Genomic DNA, 22,818 nt, shown 5'->3' with positions numbered 1-22,818 from the left:
AGCTAGGTTGGTGTTATCTTAAGCCACTAACTTTGTTACAGCAGCAATAGAAAACTAACGAAGTCCAGGCTTTGCAAGTTTTAAAAAGCTCCCTGGGGGATTCTAATTTGAAGCAAAGTGTGATAACCACTAAAGTAAAAGCAATATAAAGTTGTGCTGGTATGATTGCTTGTGCTGGAAAAATATGTGATTTCACCTGGGAAGTTGGTAAGATCGCCGCCACTGAATTATACACCTTTTCTTAACAACCTATCCATAGATATTGTGGCCTATCCACACACATCACAGGATGGGCATGCTTCGCCAGTTTGGGGCCAGAGTCTTTTGTAGTCAGACCCACTGAATAGGCTAAATTTCTTTGGGATAAGGAACAATTTTACACCAAATAGGCATATCTTCTTTCCTTCCTTTTTTTTTAATGGTTCTGGGGATCAAACCCAAGGCCTCACCACTGCTAGGCAAGAGCTCTTACCACTTAGCTATATCTTCACCCTGACAGATTTTTCTATAAAGCTTATTTTCTTACTAATACAATTTCAACTAAGGAACTCACCAACAAATGAATTATATGCAAAAACATAAACTGCATATATGGTGATGTTAGCAGCATCAGGAAAAGGACCAAATTGTTTTCCTCTCTGTGTTGAAACTATGAAAAACCACTATTAAGATTATGCAGTGTTTCTCCATTTGCTTTAATAATCAATATGTGATAGATAACAAATGGATGTGATAGACAAATGGAATAATACTTTGGGAACAAATGAACTCATTCTTCCTAGGAACAAGAAAGGAAGTGCCCATTACATAATTTTGACAAATGTAGGCTTCCCTTCACAGGGAGACTTTTGAAGTCATTACCAGGACTTCAGAGCTGGCTTATACATCATGGTGACTTTCTCTGGAAGCCATTCTGTCATGGTACCATCACCAAAAGCTAAGTTCTCAGAACCTTTTTCCTTGTATTTTTTCTCCCTACTTCATCTTCCTCGAAAGGAGACTGTTGTAACAGAAAAGTCAGTCACAACAGAATCAGAAACCCTGAGTCAGTATTTCAATCCTGTCACTTGTAAATGATGTGGCATTCTGAGGTCTCTCAGCTGCTCTGAGTTTTGTTTCTTAACAAATAAGGATAATATTGCCTTCCTGATATTGAGGAAAATAAATGAAATGACATCGATGTCAGTGCTTACCACACAGCAGGGAGGCTTTTGTAAATGAAGGTTCTTCACTAGAACCTCACCCACTATTGTTTTCATGTACCATCTCTATGCTACGTTTCTCCCACTTTTTCTTTTTCCTGTTCTCTCCCTGAGCTCTGGTACCATGTCTCCAACTACCAACTCGACATCTCCATTTGGACCTCTCACTGGCATCTCTGATTGTACATGTCCAAACTGGTCTTATGCTCTTCACTCAAGATGACTCCTCTCAATTTCCCTTTGTCAGTCACAGTAAAAGCACTGTCAGTCCCTTGCATCCATCCTTTCTTCTCCATTCCTGCTGCTACAACTCTGATTCAGGCTCTCATCCCATTTTAGTCAGCTTTGTGTCACTACGATCAAATATCTGACAAGAATAACTTAAAGGAGGAAAAGTTTATTTTTGGCTGACAGTTTTAGAGGTTTAGTCCATGGCAGACCAAGTTCGTTGCTCTGAGCCCAAGGTGAGGCAGCACATCATGGCAGAAGGGCATGGTGGAAAGAACTGAAAGAACTGCTCATCCTCATGGTGGCCAGGAAGTGGGGAATGGAGGACACAACAACAGGGAAGAAGAACCCTTCCAAGGCATGCCTCCAGTGATCCATCTTCCCCAGTCACAAGGCACCACCCAGTCCATTCTAACTAGGATGGACTGAGTGGGTTACAGCTCTCACAACCTGATCATTTCACCTCCAAACTTTCCTGCATTGACACAGGCGCTTTTGAGGGACACCTTGTATCCAAACCATAATATCTCCTCACACTATACAGCTCAAGCAAGAGTTTTTCAGGTACCATCCATGTCTCAAAGCTCTGTGTCTCCCAATCCAGTCTGCCATCGTTTTCAAGTTAATCTTTCTCAAACCACATGTGTCACATCAAATCTTGACAAAGATCCTTTAACAGTTCTTTTGCCCTGCAACCTGGTATGTATAGTCAAAGAAGCCCAAATTTGACTGGTGGTGTAGATAATGTGAGGTCCACACAGCCTATTAAGTCTTAAATCAGAGTGTACCAAGCACTGAGCAATTTCATGTCATTGCCATATGAAAACAAAAGCTCTTGGGACAAAATGGATCATAAAACAAGTATTTTTAAAAGCAGCTACTGAGTCATGCCTGTAATCCCAAAAGCTTGGGAGGCTGAGATGGGAGGATCACAAGTAGAAGGCTAGCCTCAGAAACTTAGTGAGATCCTAAGTAACTTAGTGAGACCCTGTCTCAAAATAAAAAAGGGCTGGGGATGTAGCTCAGTGGTAAACTGACTCTGGGTTAAATCACTAGTAACCCCCTGGACAAAATCATAATAAAATAAACAGTGACTGAGAAATATATATTTTTGAAATCATATTCCTTACATAGTATTTTTATAACTACAGTCCAAATCAGTCACAAACCACCCTCATTGCATTAATCCTTAACAATCCATTGATATGAAACCACTTTATGTTATATATTTTTAAAACTCTCAACAATATTTTAAGCCTATAATATTTATACCAAATGGCAAACGTGATAAATCTCAAACATAGTTCTTACCATTTTGTTCATCCAATTCATTCCCAATTCCTGTCCCATTTGTTTTTGGGCGACTTATAATAGAGGAAAGGGGCATCAGGCCGCATCCTGTTCTGAAGAAAGAGAAAAACAATTAACTATCTAAAAACCAAAGAAATTTAAAGTCCATAAATATACTCAGGCATGTAATACAACTAATATATGATATAAAGGATAGAATAATTAGCATAGAAACAAAAAATTAAATAAGTATATTATACCTATATCAAAATTATTTTCAGAAGAATTAAAATTTTAAATATGAAAAATAAAATTTGATTATACAAACTTTCTGGTACTTAAAAGGGCATCTATAAATCAATAATAAAAAGACTTAAGTCCCAATTTTTTAAATGAGCAAAGGATATAGATGGGAAATACACAAAAGAATTTTAGGAAGGGAAAAATAACCACAAAAAAAGTTTTGACACCACTAATTAAAAAAAAAAAAGATTTTTGGATTATCATATTTGTAAGGATTAAAAAGAACAATGATACCTAAGGTAACTGAAGTGTGAAGAACTAGAAGCTCTGAAGTACTATGTAATAGGAGGATAAGTTCAATTTATTGATCGAAATCTTTCTTGAGAGTAGATTGTGCCCCTTTTAGTCTATCACTTCTAAGTCTATGGAGTATATATAAGAAATACATATATAAGAAAACATTCAGATAATATGCAATGATGTATTTACAAAGATCTTCCCTGAAGTATTTCCTTGAAGATAACTAAACATGAAGCTGGATATCAATTCATTGTCTTTCAGCTCCAAAATTATCTTTTCTGAGTTCTTCTGAAAATTTATGGAACCCTTAAAGATATTTTTCCTTGCCAGGTTTTTTTTCCCCTGGCCCATCGATGTGTGTGTATGTGTGTGTGTGTGTCTGTCTGTCTTGTCTCCCACCACCATCACTGCCTGCTATCTCTCTGAGGGAGTGGGTTTGCTAGGCTAAAACCCAAAGCTAAACTTCTGCTATACCCCAGTCCCTGAGCCTTGTCTCTTGACAGGATCCGTCAATGCTTGCAACTTCTATGTCAGCTTTTCCAGTGTGCAGTGGCTAGTGGACAGCAGTACTCGTGCCTTCCTTGTGTGTTTCCTAATAAGAGAGCCTCCAATGGAGATACTTCCCATGGACACTTTTCTTGACACCCTAGCTAGAGGGCAGCACTACTTCAATGCATCTGAAATCCAGTCACCACAATCTTTTTTTCCTTTGTTTTCAGGTACATTGGAAAGAACCCTCTGAAGCTGAGTCTACTGGCTCTTTTCACCCAAACAATATGCCAGATGAAGGCAGATTATGCCAGCTGTGACTCCATTTGTTTATGGGCTTTTTAAATGACTGTTTCACATGAAGGTGTATCTATGAAAGCAGAAATCACAAAGGTCATCCTACTCAAGATCATATTAACATCTATTTATATTTTTTCAAAGGCTTTTGATGGCATTGAACCTTTAAACTTAGCTCTTTGATTCATCTGGAACTTATTTTAACTAAAGGTGTGAGGTAAGGATACCTTAGTGACATTTTTTGACACTGTATTTCTTTTAAACTATAAATGACCTGCTATCTCTAGGGACCATTCCAAGGGACCATTTTATAGTAAAATCACTTTATAATGAGATTCTTTTGGTCTTTAGTAACAACTTCTTGGATGGCCTCCAAGAGAAATCTATCATCAACCAAACACTGTTATAGGATGTCTGATGTTACAGTAAAACTCTAAATGCATCCTCAGAATAATCTTCAGGACTGAAGGTAAATTGTCAATGTGAATTAATAGGTAAAACAATTTAATAAGAGGAGATCCCTCTAGTGCTTTCAATTAAGTTAAGACTCATCAAAGTCCTGAGTTGTTTTATCTAAAAGAGACATACATTATGAATGAAAAATAGTTACATTTTTCTTTTCTCTCAAACTTATTGTCTAACAACTACCTAAAAGCCATATTTCTAATGCATAACAGAAAGAGGACTAAAAATGCTGCTCCAATTAAGTAATTTCTCTAGGACCTCAGCATTTCCTCAACATGTTTAAGTACTATAATAAAATTTCACTCCCAAATCCAAAGACACTGAAGATCTTGAACATGGAGATTCTGTGAGGGTCATTGAGAAGCTCAACCACCTAAGCTTCTCCAAGTTATAAAGAAGCATTTCTAAGAGTAGGTGGTATGGCCACATAGGGATAATAATCAAAATGCTGCCACCCACAAACGTTAAAATAACCATGAACCATGCAAACAGTCTATTGCAACTAGCAAAACTATGATGATGGCATAATTACAGTTCACTTCCATAACCTGCCCTACTCTATCACATAACCCAAGACATTATGGTATCATAATAGATCACTGACAATGGACCACAAAACCTTCAGCTTTACAATGGTGTGAATTTTAAAAGATGGATGATCATTGTTGTAGAAAGAATAATGGCTCCTGCTCAAAGATGTCCATGTCCTAATCCCTGGAACCTGTGAATATATATTACCTTACCAGGCAAAAGGAAATTTGCAGATGTGATTTAGGTCAACAGGAGTGAGAAGGGAGACTAGTGTCAATTAACTAGGTGGACCCAGTATAATCATGAGTCCAGAAAAGCAGAGAACCTTCCCAGCTGATGTTGTCAGAGGGACATAAGAAGAAGGGACAGAGAGTTGCAATTGCTGGCTTCAAAGAAGGAAGAAGGGTACCTTGAGCCAAGGGATGTGGGTGGCCTCTAAAAGCAGGAACAGACAGGGGAATGGATTCTCCCTTGGAGTCTCCAGAAAGGAATGCAGCTCCTGTGAACTTCTGACCTACAGAACTGCACAATATTAAATATGTGTTTTAAGTCACTAAGCGGGTGCTAATTTATTACAGCAGCAACAGAAAACTTAATACAATCGTTTTCTGAAAATCCCTTTGGAGCAATGGTGTGTGTGGATACTTCCTATCTTTAGACATTCAGGAAAACCATTCTCTAAATGAATGTCATGTAATTGTGGAAAGACAATCTGGTGACTGCAGATTAAAAACAAAAGGGACAATCATCAGAATATATTCTTGCCAAAAATAACAAACCTGATTCTGATCAACTCACTAAATCTAACCACCAATTTACAGAAAATATCTGGGAGAGAAGATGATGCTAAACAACACAGGATTCAAACAGTGAAATCTACATAGTGGGAACTATAAGGCAAATGACACCATTTAGAACTTTGAAGGAAAAGGGAGAGTTGGGAAAAAAAAAAAGTTTTTATTAAAGAAACTTAAGGGACATATCAACTGATTGCAATGTTTGGAGCACGCTAAACAGTCTAAAAGCAATCTAAAAGAAATCCTCACAGGACAATCAAGGAAATTTGAACACTGGATATTTGATTAAGAAATTATTAATCTGGTAGAGATCATAATTACCTAGGAACAATACTTCTTTTAAAAAAGACAGTCCTTATATTTTATAAACATAGAGATATATTCTGAAAGATTTGCCAACAAAATAATACGTCTGATATTTCTTTTGAAAATAATCCACGGGATGGGTGGGTGGGTAGACATATAAATGAAGTCAGATTGTTTATGGGGTGTAATTGCTGAAGCAGTATGAGGGGGGAAATGGAGTCATTATCTTACTCTACTTTCAGGTTTGAAATTTTCCACAACAAAAAATTATCAATATTTTAACAAGTAAATTTTTTTTGTTTTTATCCATATTTTCCCATGTTACTCACTGATGCATTATCATTATATTTAATAGTGGAATTCATTATTACATATTGGTACATACACATATATTACAATAGATTTTGGTCAATATTGTTCCCAGTTCTTCTTTCCCTTCCCTCTTTCTTCCCTCTGATCCCTCTCCTCTACACTATTGGTCCCCCTTCTATTTTCATGAAGTCTTCAGTCCCCACCTTTCTTTTCCTTTTCCCTATCTTTCATATATGAGAGGAAAATATACAACCTTGACTTTCTAACTTTGGTTTCATTTTGCTTAACATAATGTTCTTAAGTTACATCCATTTTCCTGCAAATGACATAATTTCATTCTTCTTTATGGCTGTAAATCTCCAATGGGTATACATAAGCACATTTTTTTTTATCCATTCACACATTCACAAACACCTGAATTGGTTCCATAGTTTTGCTATTATGAATTGTGCTGATGTAAACATGGGTATGCATGTATCACTATAGTATGATGACTTTAATTCTTTAGTATAAATACCAAGGAATGGTATAGCTGAGTCATGTGGTAGTTCCATGTCTACTTTTCTGAGGAACCTCTATACTGGTTTCCACAGTGCTTGTACTAATTTACAATCCCATCAACAGTGTTGAAGTATTCCTTTTTCTCCACATCCTCTCTAGCATTTATTATTGTTTGTATTCTTGATGGCTGCCATTTTAACTGCAGTGAGATGAAATTTCAGTGTAGTTTTGATTTGTATTTCCAAAATTGCTAGTTGAACATTTTTTCATATATTTATTGGTCATTTGTATTTCTTCTTTTGAGAAGTATCTGTTTAGTTCATTTGCTCATTTATTAACTCTGGGTTTTTTGGTATTAAGTTTTTTAAATTTATATAGTCTACATATTAATCCTGTCAGAAGAGTAGCTAACAGATTTTCTCCCATTCTGTAGGTTTTCTCTTCACATTCTTATTTGTTTCCTTTGCTGTGCAGAAGCTTTTAATTTGATGCAATCCATTTATTAATTATTAGTATTATTTCCTGAGTTTTAGGTGTCCTATTGAGGAAGTCCTTGTCTGTTCCTGTATATTGGAGTTTTGACCCTATATTTTCTTGAAGTCATTGGAAAGTAACAAAGGGACATTCCTAAGAGCTACAACCACAGTCCCCTATTTGAGCAAGGACCCCCAAGGACTGAGAATGTGTCTTTTCTTGTCCTTGCCACCAATGCAAGCCCAGCTAGTGGCACTGACTTATACAGTCAGCACTAGCTGTTTCAATCAACCAAACAACAACAAAGGGCTCTCTAGGTTTATAGAAGAAAAAAAAAAAAATACAGTCTCTGCTAGATGGAAAGGATCAGGTCAAAACTAGATAGCCCTGAAAATAATACAGCAGATAAAGCAATTGATGTTGTTATCCAGTGTCCAGAGAGACGCAATAAAACTTTTCACATTTAACATATGTAAGCAGTTCTCCCTAGAGACGAAAAGTAGAAACAAAGGAAGGAAAGATTGGATCCAACTAGATAAAGGAGTCAATTACAATTTTAGGAAGACCCTAAGAACAAATCCTAAGAATAGATGATTTAATTTTTGTTTTAGTTTTAAGATCTAAGGAAAGGGAAACTTCTAATCTATGGGATAGCTCCAAGAAAGGACATCTTCCAAGAAACTTGTGAAGTTGTGACTACAAGGGTTCAAAGATTAGCAACTAAGCTTCCTCAGTGTAAAATGGAGTCTGGATAGCCACCTTCCCCTCATTTCACATGAAAACATTTAGAGACCTAAGAACATAGAAATCTAGAATAAATATGCAACTTTCTGCTCAAATCTAGAAAGAACATCTACAGAATAAGAAGACTCTATTGTGCCAATTAAGAGACCCCCATCCACAGAGACCTCCTAAGCAAAGGTGAGGCACTTCGCACCTCTTCCAACTTAGGGACAAGAGCCTAGCTATACCCAGTTTCCTTCCTTTGCTCCATCCTAGGAATGTTTTAGGTGACCAAGTCATTGTCACCACCACAGCCACCTTTCCCTAATACCCATTTATGCCTCAAGATTCAGCTTTAAAAAACACAGAAGCCAGGATAAGCCAACTGGTTACGATGAGGTCTAGCTTCCAGATTAGGCAAGGAAGGCATTCATTGCCCCGAAGTCTAAATTCTACCAATAAATTGTCATTTTTGGATGATTTTTCAAAGTGTTTCAAAGGATCGAGGGACCCACAGAAGAGCTAACTGGCTGGGCATGGTGGTGCTTGCCTGTAATCCCAGCTCTTTGAGAAACTGAGGCAGATGGATTTCAAGTTCAAGGCCAGCCTCAGCAACTTAGTCAGACCCTGTCTCTAAGTAAAAATAAAAAGGGCCAAGGAAATAGCTCAGTGGTAGAACCATTTGCCTAACATGTCAAAACCCTGGGTTTGATCCCCAGCACCTCAGGAAAAAAAAGGTAGGGGAGGACAAAGAAGGGCTAATGGGTTCCATGGACAAAAAGGAAGTTAAAAATGATCTTTCTTGGCTTTTATTTTTATCTAATGCAGGACGTGGCGATGAGGCAAAACCACAGCAACCTCAGCACATCATCAAGATTCCTGAGGCAAAGAAAAGGCTAGTAAGGGTTTTGCATAAAGATTACTTCCATGTTTGTGTTTATCCTTGAAAAACAGCTTGCTCACAAAGCAACAAGAAACACAGCATTTCAAAACATGAAGGTAAGAAAAGGAAAAAAACCTGATTTAAAATATGCCACATCCCTCCCCTCCACATCATCCTCCTGTTTCCAAGCCCCATAGGACAGCAGGCCTTCAAAGAGTGAGAAACTCAATATAGATGTGCTCTGTTCTGCAGACTCCATGACTAAAACTCAACAGGGGCATTCTCTCATATCCAACTGGCAGCAATCCCTGAATGCAGTCCCTTATTAGTGACACAGATACTTTCCCTAACAGAAAACAGCTTTTCTTGGCAAAGGCAACAATGCCAGAAAAATTCATCAGAGCACACACACCTGCAATCCCAGTGACTCAGGAGGCTGAGGCAGAGGCAGGAGGATCTCAAGTTAGAGGTCAGCCCTAGCAACTTATTGAGGCCCTTCCTCAAAATAAAAAATAAAAGACCTGGGGATGTAGCTGAGGGGTAAAGTACCCCTGGGTTCAATCCCTAGCACCAAAAAAAGATTTTTAAAAAAATAAAGGAAAGATTGATCTATAAAAATCAGCATGAGGGCATTCCTTTCAGGAACTGTAAATCCTGAAGAAAAATGTGCTGTACAAGAATCACTGTGCGAGGTGTAAAGATGTATTGCTTTTCATTTTTTTCACTTTCCTTCAAATATAGTTATGGTGAAGACCCAAGAGAGATGCTGTGTTTCATTTACTAGACAATTTCACTATAAAAGGGAGTTCAAAATAGAATTAGACTTCTTCTGGCTAAGATGGACTGACAGGGACCAGATTTCCTTTTGGCCTGAAATATCTGGGAAGGGAGGAAAAACAGGCAAAATATACAAGTTTGAAAACGCACATGTCAGGAAAAAAAGAGCAGTGATCCCCAAGCAATGGAAAACAAATAAGCTAAACTCTAAGACTGTCCCTGATTACTGCCTTGTGAGCGTTCTCACCTATAGTGGGGGATTGGGGGAGCCCAGGTGGAAGCTGGCAGAATTGAGTTGAAAGAGACCAAATAGGTCAAAGTGGTTCAAGCATGCAGGGTACTATCACAGAGGACAGATCTGCATGGGGAGAGCTCTGGAACTGCACTGCATTCACAGTGAGTCTTTAGCTGAGTGTTTCATGAGTAATGGAGAAAATAATCACTCTAAACAGTAAATGGGCTCAACCAGATCAGACATGGTACCTATTCCCACCAACCAAGTTACTTCATTATATATGCAGCATCATGTAGAAGACTCAGAATGATTTTGGCTCATTAGTGGGATAAACTACCTCTAGACTGGAGTTGGCAGATAGTAAGTATTTTAGTCTTTGTGGTTCATATGATCCTTAGAGCAATCACTAAACTCTGCCACTGTAAGCAGGAAAGCATCTATAGATAATGTATAAATGAATGAACATGGTTGTGCTCCCATAAAACTGTATTTATGGGGCTGGGGTTGGGTTCAGTGGTAGAATGCCTGCCTGGCACAAATGAGGCACTGGGTTTGATACTCAGCACCACATAAAAATAAATAAACTAAAGGTATTATGTTCATCTACAACTAAGAAAAAAAAACCTTGCATTTATGAGCACTAAACTTCGAATTTCATATAATTTTTACAAATCACAAAATACTCTCCTTTTGATTATTTTTCACCATTTCAAAAATGTAAAAGTCATTTCCAACATGTAGAACTTACAAAACAGACACTAGGCCAGATTTGGTCCATAGATCATGGTTTGTTGACTCCTGCTGTACAATACCTCATTGGTCTGTTTTATAAAGCGAGACTCAAATAACTCAATAGCATCCCATAGAAATTCAAAAATATTTCTACAAATTAAAAAATATCCAGTACTGAATAAAGAAAAATGTCACAATGGCTGGTATCCAAGTGAATGCTTCTCCCAATAAGATCAGAAACAAGGCAAGGATGACTGCTCTCACCATTTCTATTCAGCATTGTACTACAGGTTGTAGCAAGTGCAATAAGACAAGAAAAATAAATAAAAGGTAACCAGACAGAAATGAACAAAACTGTCTTTATTAACATACATGATCATTTGTGTAGAATCCTACATTCTCAACAAGTAAACTGTTAGAACAAGCTAGTGATTTTTGTAAGGTTGTGTGATCCAAAAACAATATTTAAAAAAAAATTAATTGTATTTTTATCTATGAGCAACAGGCACTAAAATTTTTTAAATGCTATTTACAATAGAATAAAAATATGAAATACTTAGGGATGAATCTGATAAAAGATGTACAAGATATGTATAGTGAAAACTAGAAAGCACTTTTGGAAAAATTAAAGAACTAAATAAACATATTCATTTAGAATTAAATATATATTATGGATTGGGACTCATGGTTAAGATGTCAGTTCCCATGTTCACTATAGCATTACTCCCAATAGTCAAGATTTTTTTTTAAAATCAATTTAAGTGCCCATTAGTGGATGAATGGATTTTAGAAATGTGGTATAGCAGATTTAATGCAATTCCTATTAAAATTCCAACGGTGTTCTTCATAGAAATAGAAAAAGCAATCATGAAATTCACTTGGAAAAATAAGAGACCCAGAATAGTCAAAGCAATCCTTAGCAAGAAAACTGAAGGAGGAAGCATCACAATAACAGACCTTCAATTATACTACAGAGCCATAGTAACAAAAACAGCGTGGTACTGGAACCAAAACAGATATATAGATCAATGGCACAGAATAGAAGACACAGAGACAAATCCACATAAATTATAGTTATCTCATTAGACAAAGACCCCAAAAACATATATTGGAGAAAAGATAGTATCTTCAACAAATGGTGCTGGGAAAATTGGAAATCCATATGTAGCAAAATGAAATTAAACCCCTATATCTCACCTGCAAAAAAATCAACTCAAAGCAGATCAAAGACTTCGGCACTAGGACAGTGACCCAACATCTAACAGAAGAAAAAGTAGACCCAAATCTTCATCATGTCAGCTTTGGATCTGACTGCCTTAACAAGATTCCTAAAGTGCAAGAAATAAAATCAAGAATCAATAAATGGGATGGATTCAAACTAAAAAGCTTCCTCACAGCAAAAGAAACAATAATGTGAAGAGAGTCTACAGAATGGAAAAAAATCTTTATCACAAGCATCTCAGATACAGCATTAATCTCCAGAATATATAAAGAACTCAAAAAACTTGACACACACAAAAAAAACAAATAATCCAATCAATAAATTGGCAAAGGAACTGAACAGACACTTCACAGAAGAAATACAATCAATCAACAAATATGGGTTTTCAAGATGGCGGCCTAGAGGGTGGCTGCATTTCATGTTGCTCCAGGACTCAGGATTCAAAAGAGGAGAAATTGAGAGACTTGGGACCAACTCAAAGCAGCCGGGTGAGTCTCTCCCATTGGGGAGGTGTCCTGGATGGGGCGGTAGTCCCGGAACGCAGGGAACTTTGTGAAGTAGAGCTGCCGGCGAGACACCCCTCCCCCCGCTGGAGCAGTGAACTCGGACAACTGGGAGCATCGGAAAGGAGGCAGCTCAGCACAGCGCTGGGGCTCCGGAGGCTGCCTAGGGGAGGAGCAGCGAGGAGAGCTGTGTGGACTCAGGACACCGGGGCCTGCCCTGAGGAGGAGGAGGAGGAGGAGACGGAGCGTGGCCGCTTGGATTCGGAGTGACTACACCAGAGCTACAGGCAGTTGCCAGAGGAGAAGCTGCGCGGCGAGCTGTTTGGACTCTAAGCGACTGCTTCTGAACACCGGGGCCTGCCCTGAGGACGAGGAGGAGGAGGAGTGGGGCCGCTTGGATTCAGAGTGACTGCACCAGAACTACAGGCGGTTGCCAGAGGAGGGGCATGGTGGCGAGCTGTTTGGACTCAGACCACTTCTGAACCCCGGGGCCTGCCCGGAGGAGTAGGAGTAGGAGGAGGAGGAGCGCGGCGGGGCCTTTGCACTCGAAGTGACTGTATTAGAGCTCCAGGAGGCTGCTCAGAGAAGAAGGCGAGTGGTGAGTTGTTTGGACTTAAAGCGACCACTCCTGAACACAGGGGGACTGCCTGGAGGAGAAGCGTGGTGGGTCGCTTGGTCTCCAGCGACCGCACCAGAGCTCCGGGCAGCTGCCCAGAGGACGCGTGCAGCGGGTCATGTGGATTCAGAGCCACTCAGAGCGACCGCTCCTGAACACCTGGGGGGTAACCTAGAGGAGGAGGATGAACAGGGAGGGTCATTTTGACTCGGAGTGATTGATTGCCCCAGGCTACGGGTGGTCGGTGGGAGGAGGAGGCACGAAGTGAGTTGCTTGGACTCCTAGTGACCGCACCGGAATACTGGGCGGCTGTCTGGAGGAAGAGGCGTGTGGCAGGTCTCCGGGACTCAGAGCAATTGTACAGGGCCCCAGGTGGCTGCTCAGAGGAGGGGCTGCATAGCCAGGCGATTAGGTGCAGAGCAGGGTCCCAGGATCTAGGAGGCTTCTTGGTGGAAGAGCCGCACAGAGACAGGCTTAGGGGCAGAGCGAAGGTTCCAGGCCTGCGGGCAGATTCTCTGAGGAGGGGCAGCCTAAGGAGATTCATATGCAAAGGGTGAGGCTCCCAGGCTCAGGAGGTAGGGCCGGGCCCCTGGGAACTTTGCAGAGGAAGGCAGCCCAGCCCAGGCGGTAGCTGTAAATTGAGGGGAACCTCTAGGAGGGAACTGACCAGCGAGACCTCCCCACCGGGTGAGTCTTCCCTGCCAGGTGAGGTTTCCCCACAAGGACGGTAAAACCAGAGACACAGGTCCAAACAGGCCTTGCCTCAGCCCGCAGCCTAGTTCCCCTTTGGATGACCATTGGTCAACAAGTGGAGACACCTCTGCCCACTAGCAGGGAATATACCCCACCTGAAGGCCACCACTCCTAGAGAGGCAGATTCCTTGTGGAACACCGCATTATCAACTTCCTCCAAGACTTCAGCCTACTGAAGGCTAAGAGGGGATATATATAGAAATCTTCAGGGACATTGTAAGTCAATAAAGGAAATCTGCAATACCTCAGCGGTCCACTGATACCTGAACAATATGAGAAACAAGGAAAGAAAATGCCGCAAACAAATCCAGATGTTACATCAATAAAACCCAATGACAGCATGGCAGAAGAAATGACAGAAAAGGAGTTCAGATTGTATATAATTAAAATGATCAGGGAAGCAAAAGATGAGATGAAAGAGCAAATGCAGGCATTGAATGATCGCACCAATCTACAGTTAAAAGAGCAAATACAGGAAGCAAAAGATCATTTCAATAAAGAGTTAGAGATATTGAGAAAAAACCAAACAGAAATCCTTGACATGAAGGAAACAATAAACCAAATTAAGAACTCCATAGAAAGCATATCCAATAGGATAGAACACCTGGAAGACAGAACCTCAGACATTGAAGACAAAATAATTAACCTTGAAAACAAAGTTGAACAAACAGAGAAGATGGTAAGAAATCATGAACAGAATCTACAAGAACTATGGGATATCATGAAAAGGCCAAACTTAAGAATTATTGGGATTGAGGAAGGCTTAGAGAAACAACCCAAAGGAATGAACAATCTATTCAATGAAATACTATCAGAAAATTTCCCAAATCTGAAGAATGAAATGGAAAATCAAGTTCAAGAGGCTTATAGGACTCCAAATACACAAAATTACAACAGACCCACACCAAGGCACATTATAATGAAAATACCTAATATACAAAATAAAGACAGAATTTTAAAGGCTGTGAGAGAAAAGAACCAAATTACATTCAGGGGGAAACCAATACGGATATCAGCAGATTTTTCAATCCAGACCCTAAAAGCTAGAAGGGCCTGGAACAACATTTTTCAAGCCCTGAAAGAAAACGGATGCCAACCAAGAATCTTATACCCAGCAAAACTTACCTTCAAATTTGACGAGGAAATAAAATCCTTCCATGATAAACAAAAGCTAAAAGAATTTACAAAAAGGAAGCCAGCATTACAGAACATTCTCAGCAAAATATTCCATGAGGAAGAGATGAAAAACAAAGAAGCAAATCAGCAAAGGGAGGAATTATCCTAAAGGAATTGTCAAATAAAGGAGGAGCCAAGTTGTGTCAAACAAATAAATAAATAAAATTTAAAAAATGAACCAAATGACCGGGAAACCAAATCATATCTCAATAATAACCCTGAATGTTAATGGCCTGAATTCAGCAATCAAAAGACATAGACTGGCAGATTGGATTAAAAAGAAAGATCCAACAATATGTTGCCTGCAAGAGACTCCCCTCATAGAAAAAGATACCCATAGACTAAAGGTGAAAGGATGGGGAAAAACATACCATGCACATGGACTCAGCAAAAAAGCTGGAGTATCCAGTCTCATTTCAGATAATGTGGACTTCAAGCCAAAGTTAGTCAGAAGGGATAAAGAAGGTCATTTCATACTGCTTAAGGGAAGCATAAATCAGCACGATATAACAATCATAAACATCTATGCCCCAAACAGTGGCTCATCCATGTATGTCAAACAAATCCTTCTCAATTTCAGAAACCAAATAGACCATAACACAATAATACTAGGTGATTTTAACACGCCTCTCTCACCACTGGACAGATCTTCCAGACAAAAATTGAACAAAGAAACCATAGATCTCAATAACACAATCAATAATTTAGACTTAACGGACATTTATAGAATATACCATCCAACCAAGAGCGAATACACTTTCTTCTCAGCAGCACATGGATCCTTCTCTAAAATAGACCATATATTATGCCACAAAGCTAATGTTAGCAAATACAAGAAGATAGAGACACTACCTTGTATTCTATCAGATCATAATGGATTGAAGTTAGAAATAAATGAAAGAGTAAAACACAGAAACTATTCCAACATCTGGAGATTAAACAATATGCTATTATATGATGAATGGATAACAGAAGATATTAGGAAAGAAATTTAAAAATTCTTAGAGGTAAATGAGAACAAAGAAACATCATATCAAAATCTCTGGGACACTATGAAAGCAGTACTTAGAGGGAAATTTATTTCATGGAATGCATTTAATAAAAGAAGTAAAACTCAACAAATAAATGACCTAACATTACAGCTCAAAGCCCTAGAAAAAGAAGAACAGAACAGCACCAAAAGTAGTAGAAGACAGGAAATAGTTAAACTCAGAGCTGAAATCAATGAATTGAAACAAAAGAAACAATACAAAAAATTGACAAAATAAATAGTTGGTTCTTTGAAAAAATAAACAAAATTGATAAACCTTTAGCCACACTAACAAAGAGAAGACGAGAGAAAACCCAAATCACTAAAATTCGGAATGAACAAGGAAATATCACAACAGACAGGATTGAAATACAAAACATAATTAGAAGCTATTTTGAAAATCTATACTCCAACAAAATAGAAAACCTCGAAGACATCAACAGGTTTCTAGAGACATATGAATTGCCTAAACTGAACGAGGAGGACATACACAATTTAAATAGACCAATTTCAAGTACTGAAATAGAAGAAGTCATCAAAAGCCTACCAACAAAGAAAAGTCCGGGACCAGATGGGTTCTCAGTCGAGTTCTACAAAACCTTTAAAGAAGAGCTCATTCCAATACTTCTCAAAGTATTCCATAAAATAGAAGAGGCGGGAACCCTCCCAAACTCATTCTATGAAGCCAATATCACACTGATACCTAAACCAGACAGAGACTCATCAAGGAAAGAAAATTTCAGACCAATATCCTTAATGAACATCGATGCAAAAATTCTCAACAAAATTTTAGCAAATCACATACAAAAACATATTAAAAAGATAGTGCACCATGATCAAGTTGGTTTCATCCCAGGAATGCAAGGTTGGTTCAACATCAGGAAATCAATAAATGTCATTCACCATATCAATAGACTTAAAGTCAAGAATCACATGATTATTTCAATAGATGCAGAAAAAGCATTTGATAAAATACAGCACCCCTTCATGCTCAAAACACTAGAAAAAATAGGGATAGTGGGAACATTCCTGAACATTGTAAAGGCCATTTATGCTAAGCCCATGGCTAATATCATTTTAAATGGTGAAAAACTGAAAGCATTCCCCCTAAAAACTGGAACAAGGCAGGGATGCCCTCTTTCACCACTTCTATTCAACATTGTTCTTGAGATTCTGGCCAGAGCAATTAGACAGACCAAAGAAATTAAAGGGATACGAATTGGAAAAGAAGAACTCAAACTATCCCTGTTCGCTGATGACATGATTATATATTTAGAGGAACCTAGAAATTCCACCAGAAAACTCTTAGAACTCATAAGTGAATTCAGTAAAGTAGCAGGTTACAAGATCAATGCTCATAAATCCAATGCATTTTTATACATAAGTGATGAATCTTCAGAAAGAGAAATTAGGAAAACTATCCCATTCACAATAGCATCGAAAAAAATAAAATATTTGGGAATCAATCTCACAAAAGAGGTGAAAGACCTCTACAATGAGAACTATACAACACTAAAGAAAGAAATTAAAGAACACCTTAGAAGATGGAACGATCTTCCATGTTCTTTGATAGGAAGAATTAATATTGTCAAAATGGCCATACTACCAAAAGTGCTATACAAATTCAATGCAATTCCAATTAAAATCCCAATGACGTACCTTACAGAAATAGAGCAAGCAATTATGAAATTCATCTGAAAGAATAAGAAACCCAGAATAGCTAAAGCAATCCTTAGCAGGAAGAGTGAAACAGGGGGTATTGCAATACCAGATCTTCAATTCTACTACAAAGCAATAGTAACAAAAACAGCATGGTATTGGTACCAAAATAGAAAGGTAGATCAATGGTACAGAATAGAGGACACGGACACAAACCCAAATAAATACAATTTTCTCATACTAGACAAAGGGGCCAAAAATATGCAATGGAGAAAAGATAGCCTCTTCAACAAATGGTGCTGGGAGAATTGGAAATCCATATGCAACAGAATGAAACTAAACCTATGTCTCTCACCATGCACAAAACTAAACTCAAAATGGATTAAGGACCTCGGAATCAGACCAGAGACCCTGCATCTCATAGAAGAAAAAGTAGGTCCAGATCTTCAACATGTCGGCTTAGGACCAGACTTCCTTAACAGGACTCCCATAGCACAAGAAATAAAAGCTAGAATCAACCACTGGGATAGATTCAAACTGAAAAGCTTTCTCTCAGCAAAGGAAACTATCAGCAATGCGAAGAAAGAGCCTACAGAGTGGGAGAATATCTTTGCCAATCATACTTCAGATAAAGCACTAACCTCCAGAATCTATAAAGAACTCAAAAAACTCTACTCCAAGAATTCAAATAATCCAGTCGACAAATGGGCTAAGGAAATGAATAGACACTTCACAGAAGAAGATCTACAAGCAATCAACAAACATATGGAAAAATGCTCAACATCTCTAGTAATAAGAGAAATGCAAATCAAAACCACCCTAAGATTTCATGTCACCCCAATTAGAATGGCAATTATCAAGAATACAAGCAACAACAGGTGTTGGCGAGGATGTGGGGGAAAAGGTACACTCATACATTGCTGGTGGGACTGCAAATTAGTGCAGCCACTCTGGAAAGCAGTGTGGAGATTCCTTAGAAGACTTGGAATGGACCCTCCATTTGACCCAGCTATCCCACTCCTTGGCCTATACCCAAAGGACTTAAAATGAGCATACTATAGAGATACAGCCACATCAATGTTCATAGCTGCTCAATTCACAATAGCCAGACTGTGGAACCAACCTAGATGCCCTTCAATTGATGAGTGGATAAAGAAGCTGTGGTATATATATATATACAATGGAATATTACTCAGCCATAAAGAATGATAAAATTATGGCATTAGCAGGCAAATGGATGAAATTGGAGAATATCATGCTAAGTGAGATAAGCCAATCTCAAAAAGCCAAAGGAAGAATGATATCGCTAATAAGTGGATGATGACACATAATGGGGGGAGGGAAGGGTTAGTGTTAGGGTTAGAGTTAGGGTTAGGGAGGGGGGCAAGTATGAAGGAAGGAAGCTCTGTACAGAAGGAAAAGAGGGGTGGGAGGGTTGGGGGGAAGGGAAAAAATAACAGAATGAATCAAACAACATTACTCTATGTAAATTTATGATTACACAAATGGTATGCCTTTACGCCATGTACAGAGAAACAACATGTATCCCATTTGTTTACAATAAAATAAAAAAAATAAATAAAAGGAAAAAAATCAACACATATATGAAAAAAATATTCAACATCTCTAGCAATTAGAGAAATGCAAATCGAAACTACATTGAGATTCTATCTCACTCCAGTCAGAATGGCAATCATCAAGCAACAATAAATGTTGGAGAGGATGTGGGGAAAAAGGTACATTCATACATTGCTGGTGGGACTCCAGATTGGTGCAACCACTAGAGAAAGCAGTATGGAGATTTCTAAAAAAACTTGGAATGGAACCACCATTTGACCCAGTCATCCTACTCCTAGGTTTATACACAAAGGACTTAAAATCAGCATACTACAGTGAGGCAGCCACATCAATGCTGATAGCAATTTAATTCACAATAGTTAAACTATGGAACCAACCTAGGTGCCTGTCAATAGATGAAAGGATAAAGAAACTGTGGTGTATATATACACAATGGACTATTACTTAGCCTTAAAGAAGAAATTATGGCATTTGCCAGTAAATGGATGGAACTGGAAAATATTATGATAAGCAAAATAGTCCAATCCCAAAAAAACCAAAGGCTGAATATTTTCTCTGGTATGCAGATGCTAATTCACAATGGCAGGGGGGAATAAAGGTATTTTGGACTAGACAGAGGGGAATTAAAAGAGGGGAGAGGGCATGGGGGTAGGAATGATAGAATGAATCTGACATTATTACACTATACACATATATGATTACATGACCTGTGTAACTTTATATCAGGTACAACCAAATGAGAAGTAATACTCCATTTATGTATGATGTATCAAAATGCATTCTACTGTTATGCATAGTTAATTAGAACAAATAAAAAATATTTAAAAATAAAAAAATTTAAAGAATACTAAGGGGTATAGAAAAATGTGGTATATATAAGCAATGGAATACTATTTAGCCATAAAAGAAGAAAATCCTGTAATTTATGACAACATGGATGAACCTGGAAGACATTATTATGTTAAGTGACAGGCACAGAAAGGCAATGCTTAATAATCTCATTAATATGCAGAACCTAAAAAAGTTAAACTCACAGAAGAAGAGTGAAGAATGTGATTACCAGGACCTAGGTGATGGAGGAAGGTTGGGGGAATTAAAGAGATTGGTCAAAGAACACAAAATTTCAGTTAATTTCAAATAAGTTTAAAAGCTCTTATTGTGTCAGGTTTAGAGGCTTAGGCAGGAAGATTGCAAGTTCAAGGCCAGTATGAAGTTCAAAGCCAGTTCAGCAAGACCCTGATTCAAAATAAAATAAAAAGGGGTTGAGGATGTAGCTTAGTGTGCAAAGCCTTGGGTTTAATCCCCAGTACCTATTAAAAAAAAAAAGAAAGAAAAAAGGTTTTATCATGGTGACTAACATACTTTAAAATTGCTTAAAGAGGAGACTTGAAGTGTTTTCACTACAAATAAATATATAAGATGTTTATGCTAGCTTGATTTAGTCATTCCACAATGTTTTCATATTTTCAAAACATCATACACAATTTTTACTTATTTATTGAAAATTAAAAAAAAAAAATTTTAAAAGTCAAAGGGCTGGAGTTATTCAGTGGTAAAGCACTTGCCTAGCATGCATGTGCAAGGCCCTGAGTTCAATCCTTAGCACCACATGTACAAATAAAAGTTAAATATACCCCTAAGATATAACTCAATTATTCCACTTACAGATATTTACCTAAGAAACGTAAAAATGCAGTCAGGTGAGGCAGCACAGGCCTATAATCCCAGCAACTTGTGGGGCTGAGGTTGGGAGCAAGTTTGAGGCTAACATCAGCAACTTAACAGAGTATAAATAAAAAATAAAAAGGGCTGTGGTAGAGTGCCCCTAGGTTCAATTCCCAGTACCACACACACACACAAAAAGTATATCCAAATAAAGACAGATACATGAATGAACATAGCAGCTGTACTTGTAACAGCCCAACACTGAGAACCACCCAAATATCCATCCGTAAGTGAACAGTTACACAGATTGTGGTAAATTTGAAAAATGGGATACCATTTTACAACACAAAAGAATGAAACAGTGATATACACAACACAGATGAATTTTAAAATAACTATGCCTAGTATAAGCCAGATCCCCTTCCCTCCCAAAAGAGCACATACTGTATCATTCTACTTAAGTAAAATTATAGAAAACAGAAAATAATTTATAGTGACAGAAAACAGATCAGCAGCTGTCTAGGGATGGGGGAGGGGTCATAGGAAGAATTTTGAAAAGACAAGAAGAAAACTTCAGGAAGTAATGATTATGTTCATTATTTTGACTATAGTGATGGTTTCATATGAGTATACATATGTCAAAGTTTATCAAATCATATGCTGCAAATATGAGCTAGTTATGATAATGTCAAATATTCCTCAATAAAGCTGTTCTTTAAAAAGTAGAATTAGAATAATATATCTGTACATGCTGACATTAAAAAAAAAAATGTCCCTAACACTTTAGTAAGAAAAATAAACCTATGGAACAATACCTAAAAGACAGCTATATACCTCATGACACCATTTATTTGTGTGTTTATACTGAATATACGCACGTATGTACAAAATCTGAGGAAATACAATTGATCCATTTATGGTTAAAGATTGAAGAAGAAACAGCTTTTCATCTTATCTGTTCCTACAGTACTTGAACTTTGTAAAGCAAGTATATATTACTTCTGAAATTTAAAAAATACAAGTTATAAAATAATTGTCAAATTGAATAGCTAATGAGCAAAATGAACTTGAAGGTGAAAGTCAACTGATTTATTTTAGGACAAAAACAGTGGAGGCCTGGGGTGGGGTTGTATAGCTCAGTGGTAGAGTGCTGGCTTAGCAAGTGTGAGGTACTGGGTTTGATTCTCAGCACGACATAAAAATAAATAAAATAAAGGTCTATGGACAGCTAAAAAAATATGGGAAGAAAAAAAAAAAAAAAAAAAGGCAGAGTCCTGTGTTAGGAGAACAGCATATGCACCAAGGTCCCCTGGACTTCACAGATTCAGATCTGTTCTCACCCAGTGGAAAATCACTGCTTCCATCAGCTACTAAGTAAGACAGGTGACAACAGCTGTCCAATCTTCAGGTATCCTGAGGCACAAAAATGTCAAGAGCTTTAGAGGAACAACAGTTTCACTCCAATTTTTAGTGGAGTGAACATTCAAGGCCACAGTCAAAAACCAGACAAGGTTTCTGAGCCCACAATCCTTGGGTATTTAGTACCTTGGATGATTTTCTGCTGCTGTTGCCGGATTTCATCAAAACCCAGGCCTCTGGTCTCCTCTGGCTCCTCAAAGAGCCAAGGGTTGGGTGCTCCTCGCTTAGCCTCTTCATTCATCAGGCTGGACCTAAGAACCACAATAAATGCATTACACATCTCAAAAAACATAGCTCAGATGCAAATTCCTCTCACAAGTGCAGGGGTGGCCAGCCTCAAATGCTTTGAAAATTCAATTTGCACAATTTATTGCATCCTTAGTTTATTCCAAGAACTGTGTTTAATGCTGTA

At 38.1% G+C, this 22,818-nt stretch overlaps 1 protein-coding gene and 1 long non-coding RNA gene across 3 annotated transcripts in view; one reads left to right on the top strand and one right to left on the bottom strand.

Moving 5' to 3' along the window:
* STX8 (syntaxin 8) overlaps window positions 1–22,818 on the bottom strand; it is a 273,652-nt gene that overhangs the window by 202,207 nt on the left and 48,627 nt on the right. The window contains 3 exon segments of the mRNA XM_079134369.1: window positions 2,742–2,825; window positions 2,828–2,833; window positions 22,533–22,657. Coding sequence (XP_078990495.1) covers window positions 2,742–2,825; window positions 2,828–2,833; window positions 22,533–22,657 — 215 coding nt within the window.
* The window catches only part of LOC306657902, a 77,858-nt gene that overhangs the window by 51,302 nt on the left and 3,738 nt on the right, over window positions 1–22,818 (top strand). Inside the window, exons 1-2 of one of the 2 annotated variants that reach the window (XR_013762916.1) lie at window positions 3,744–4,266; window positions 8,280–9,157. This is a non-coding gene — a long non-coding RNA (uncharacterized lncRNA). Of the gene's footprint in view, window positions 1–3,743; window positions 4,267–8,279; window positions 9,158–22,818 lie in introns of those variants that run through there. The other variant, XR_013762915.1, reaches the window with a different exon arrangement.

The sequence above is a fragment of the Sciurus vulgaris genome (assembly GCF_902686455.1).
Source record: "Sciurus vulgaris genome assembly, chromosome: 3".
NCBI classification, from domain to species: domain Eukaryota; kingdom Metazoa; phylum Chordata; class Mammalia; order Rodentia; family Sciuridae; genus Sciurus; species Sciurus vulgaris.
This window is presented reverse-complemented; position numbering and strand designations above follow the sequence as displayed.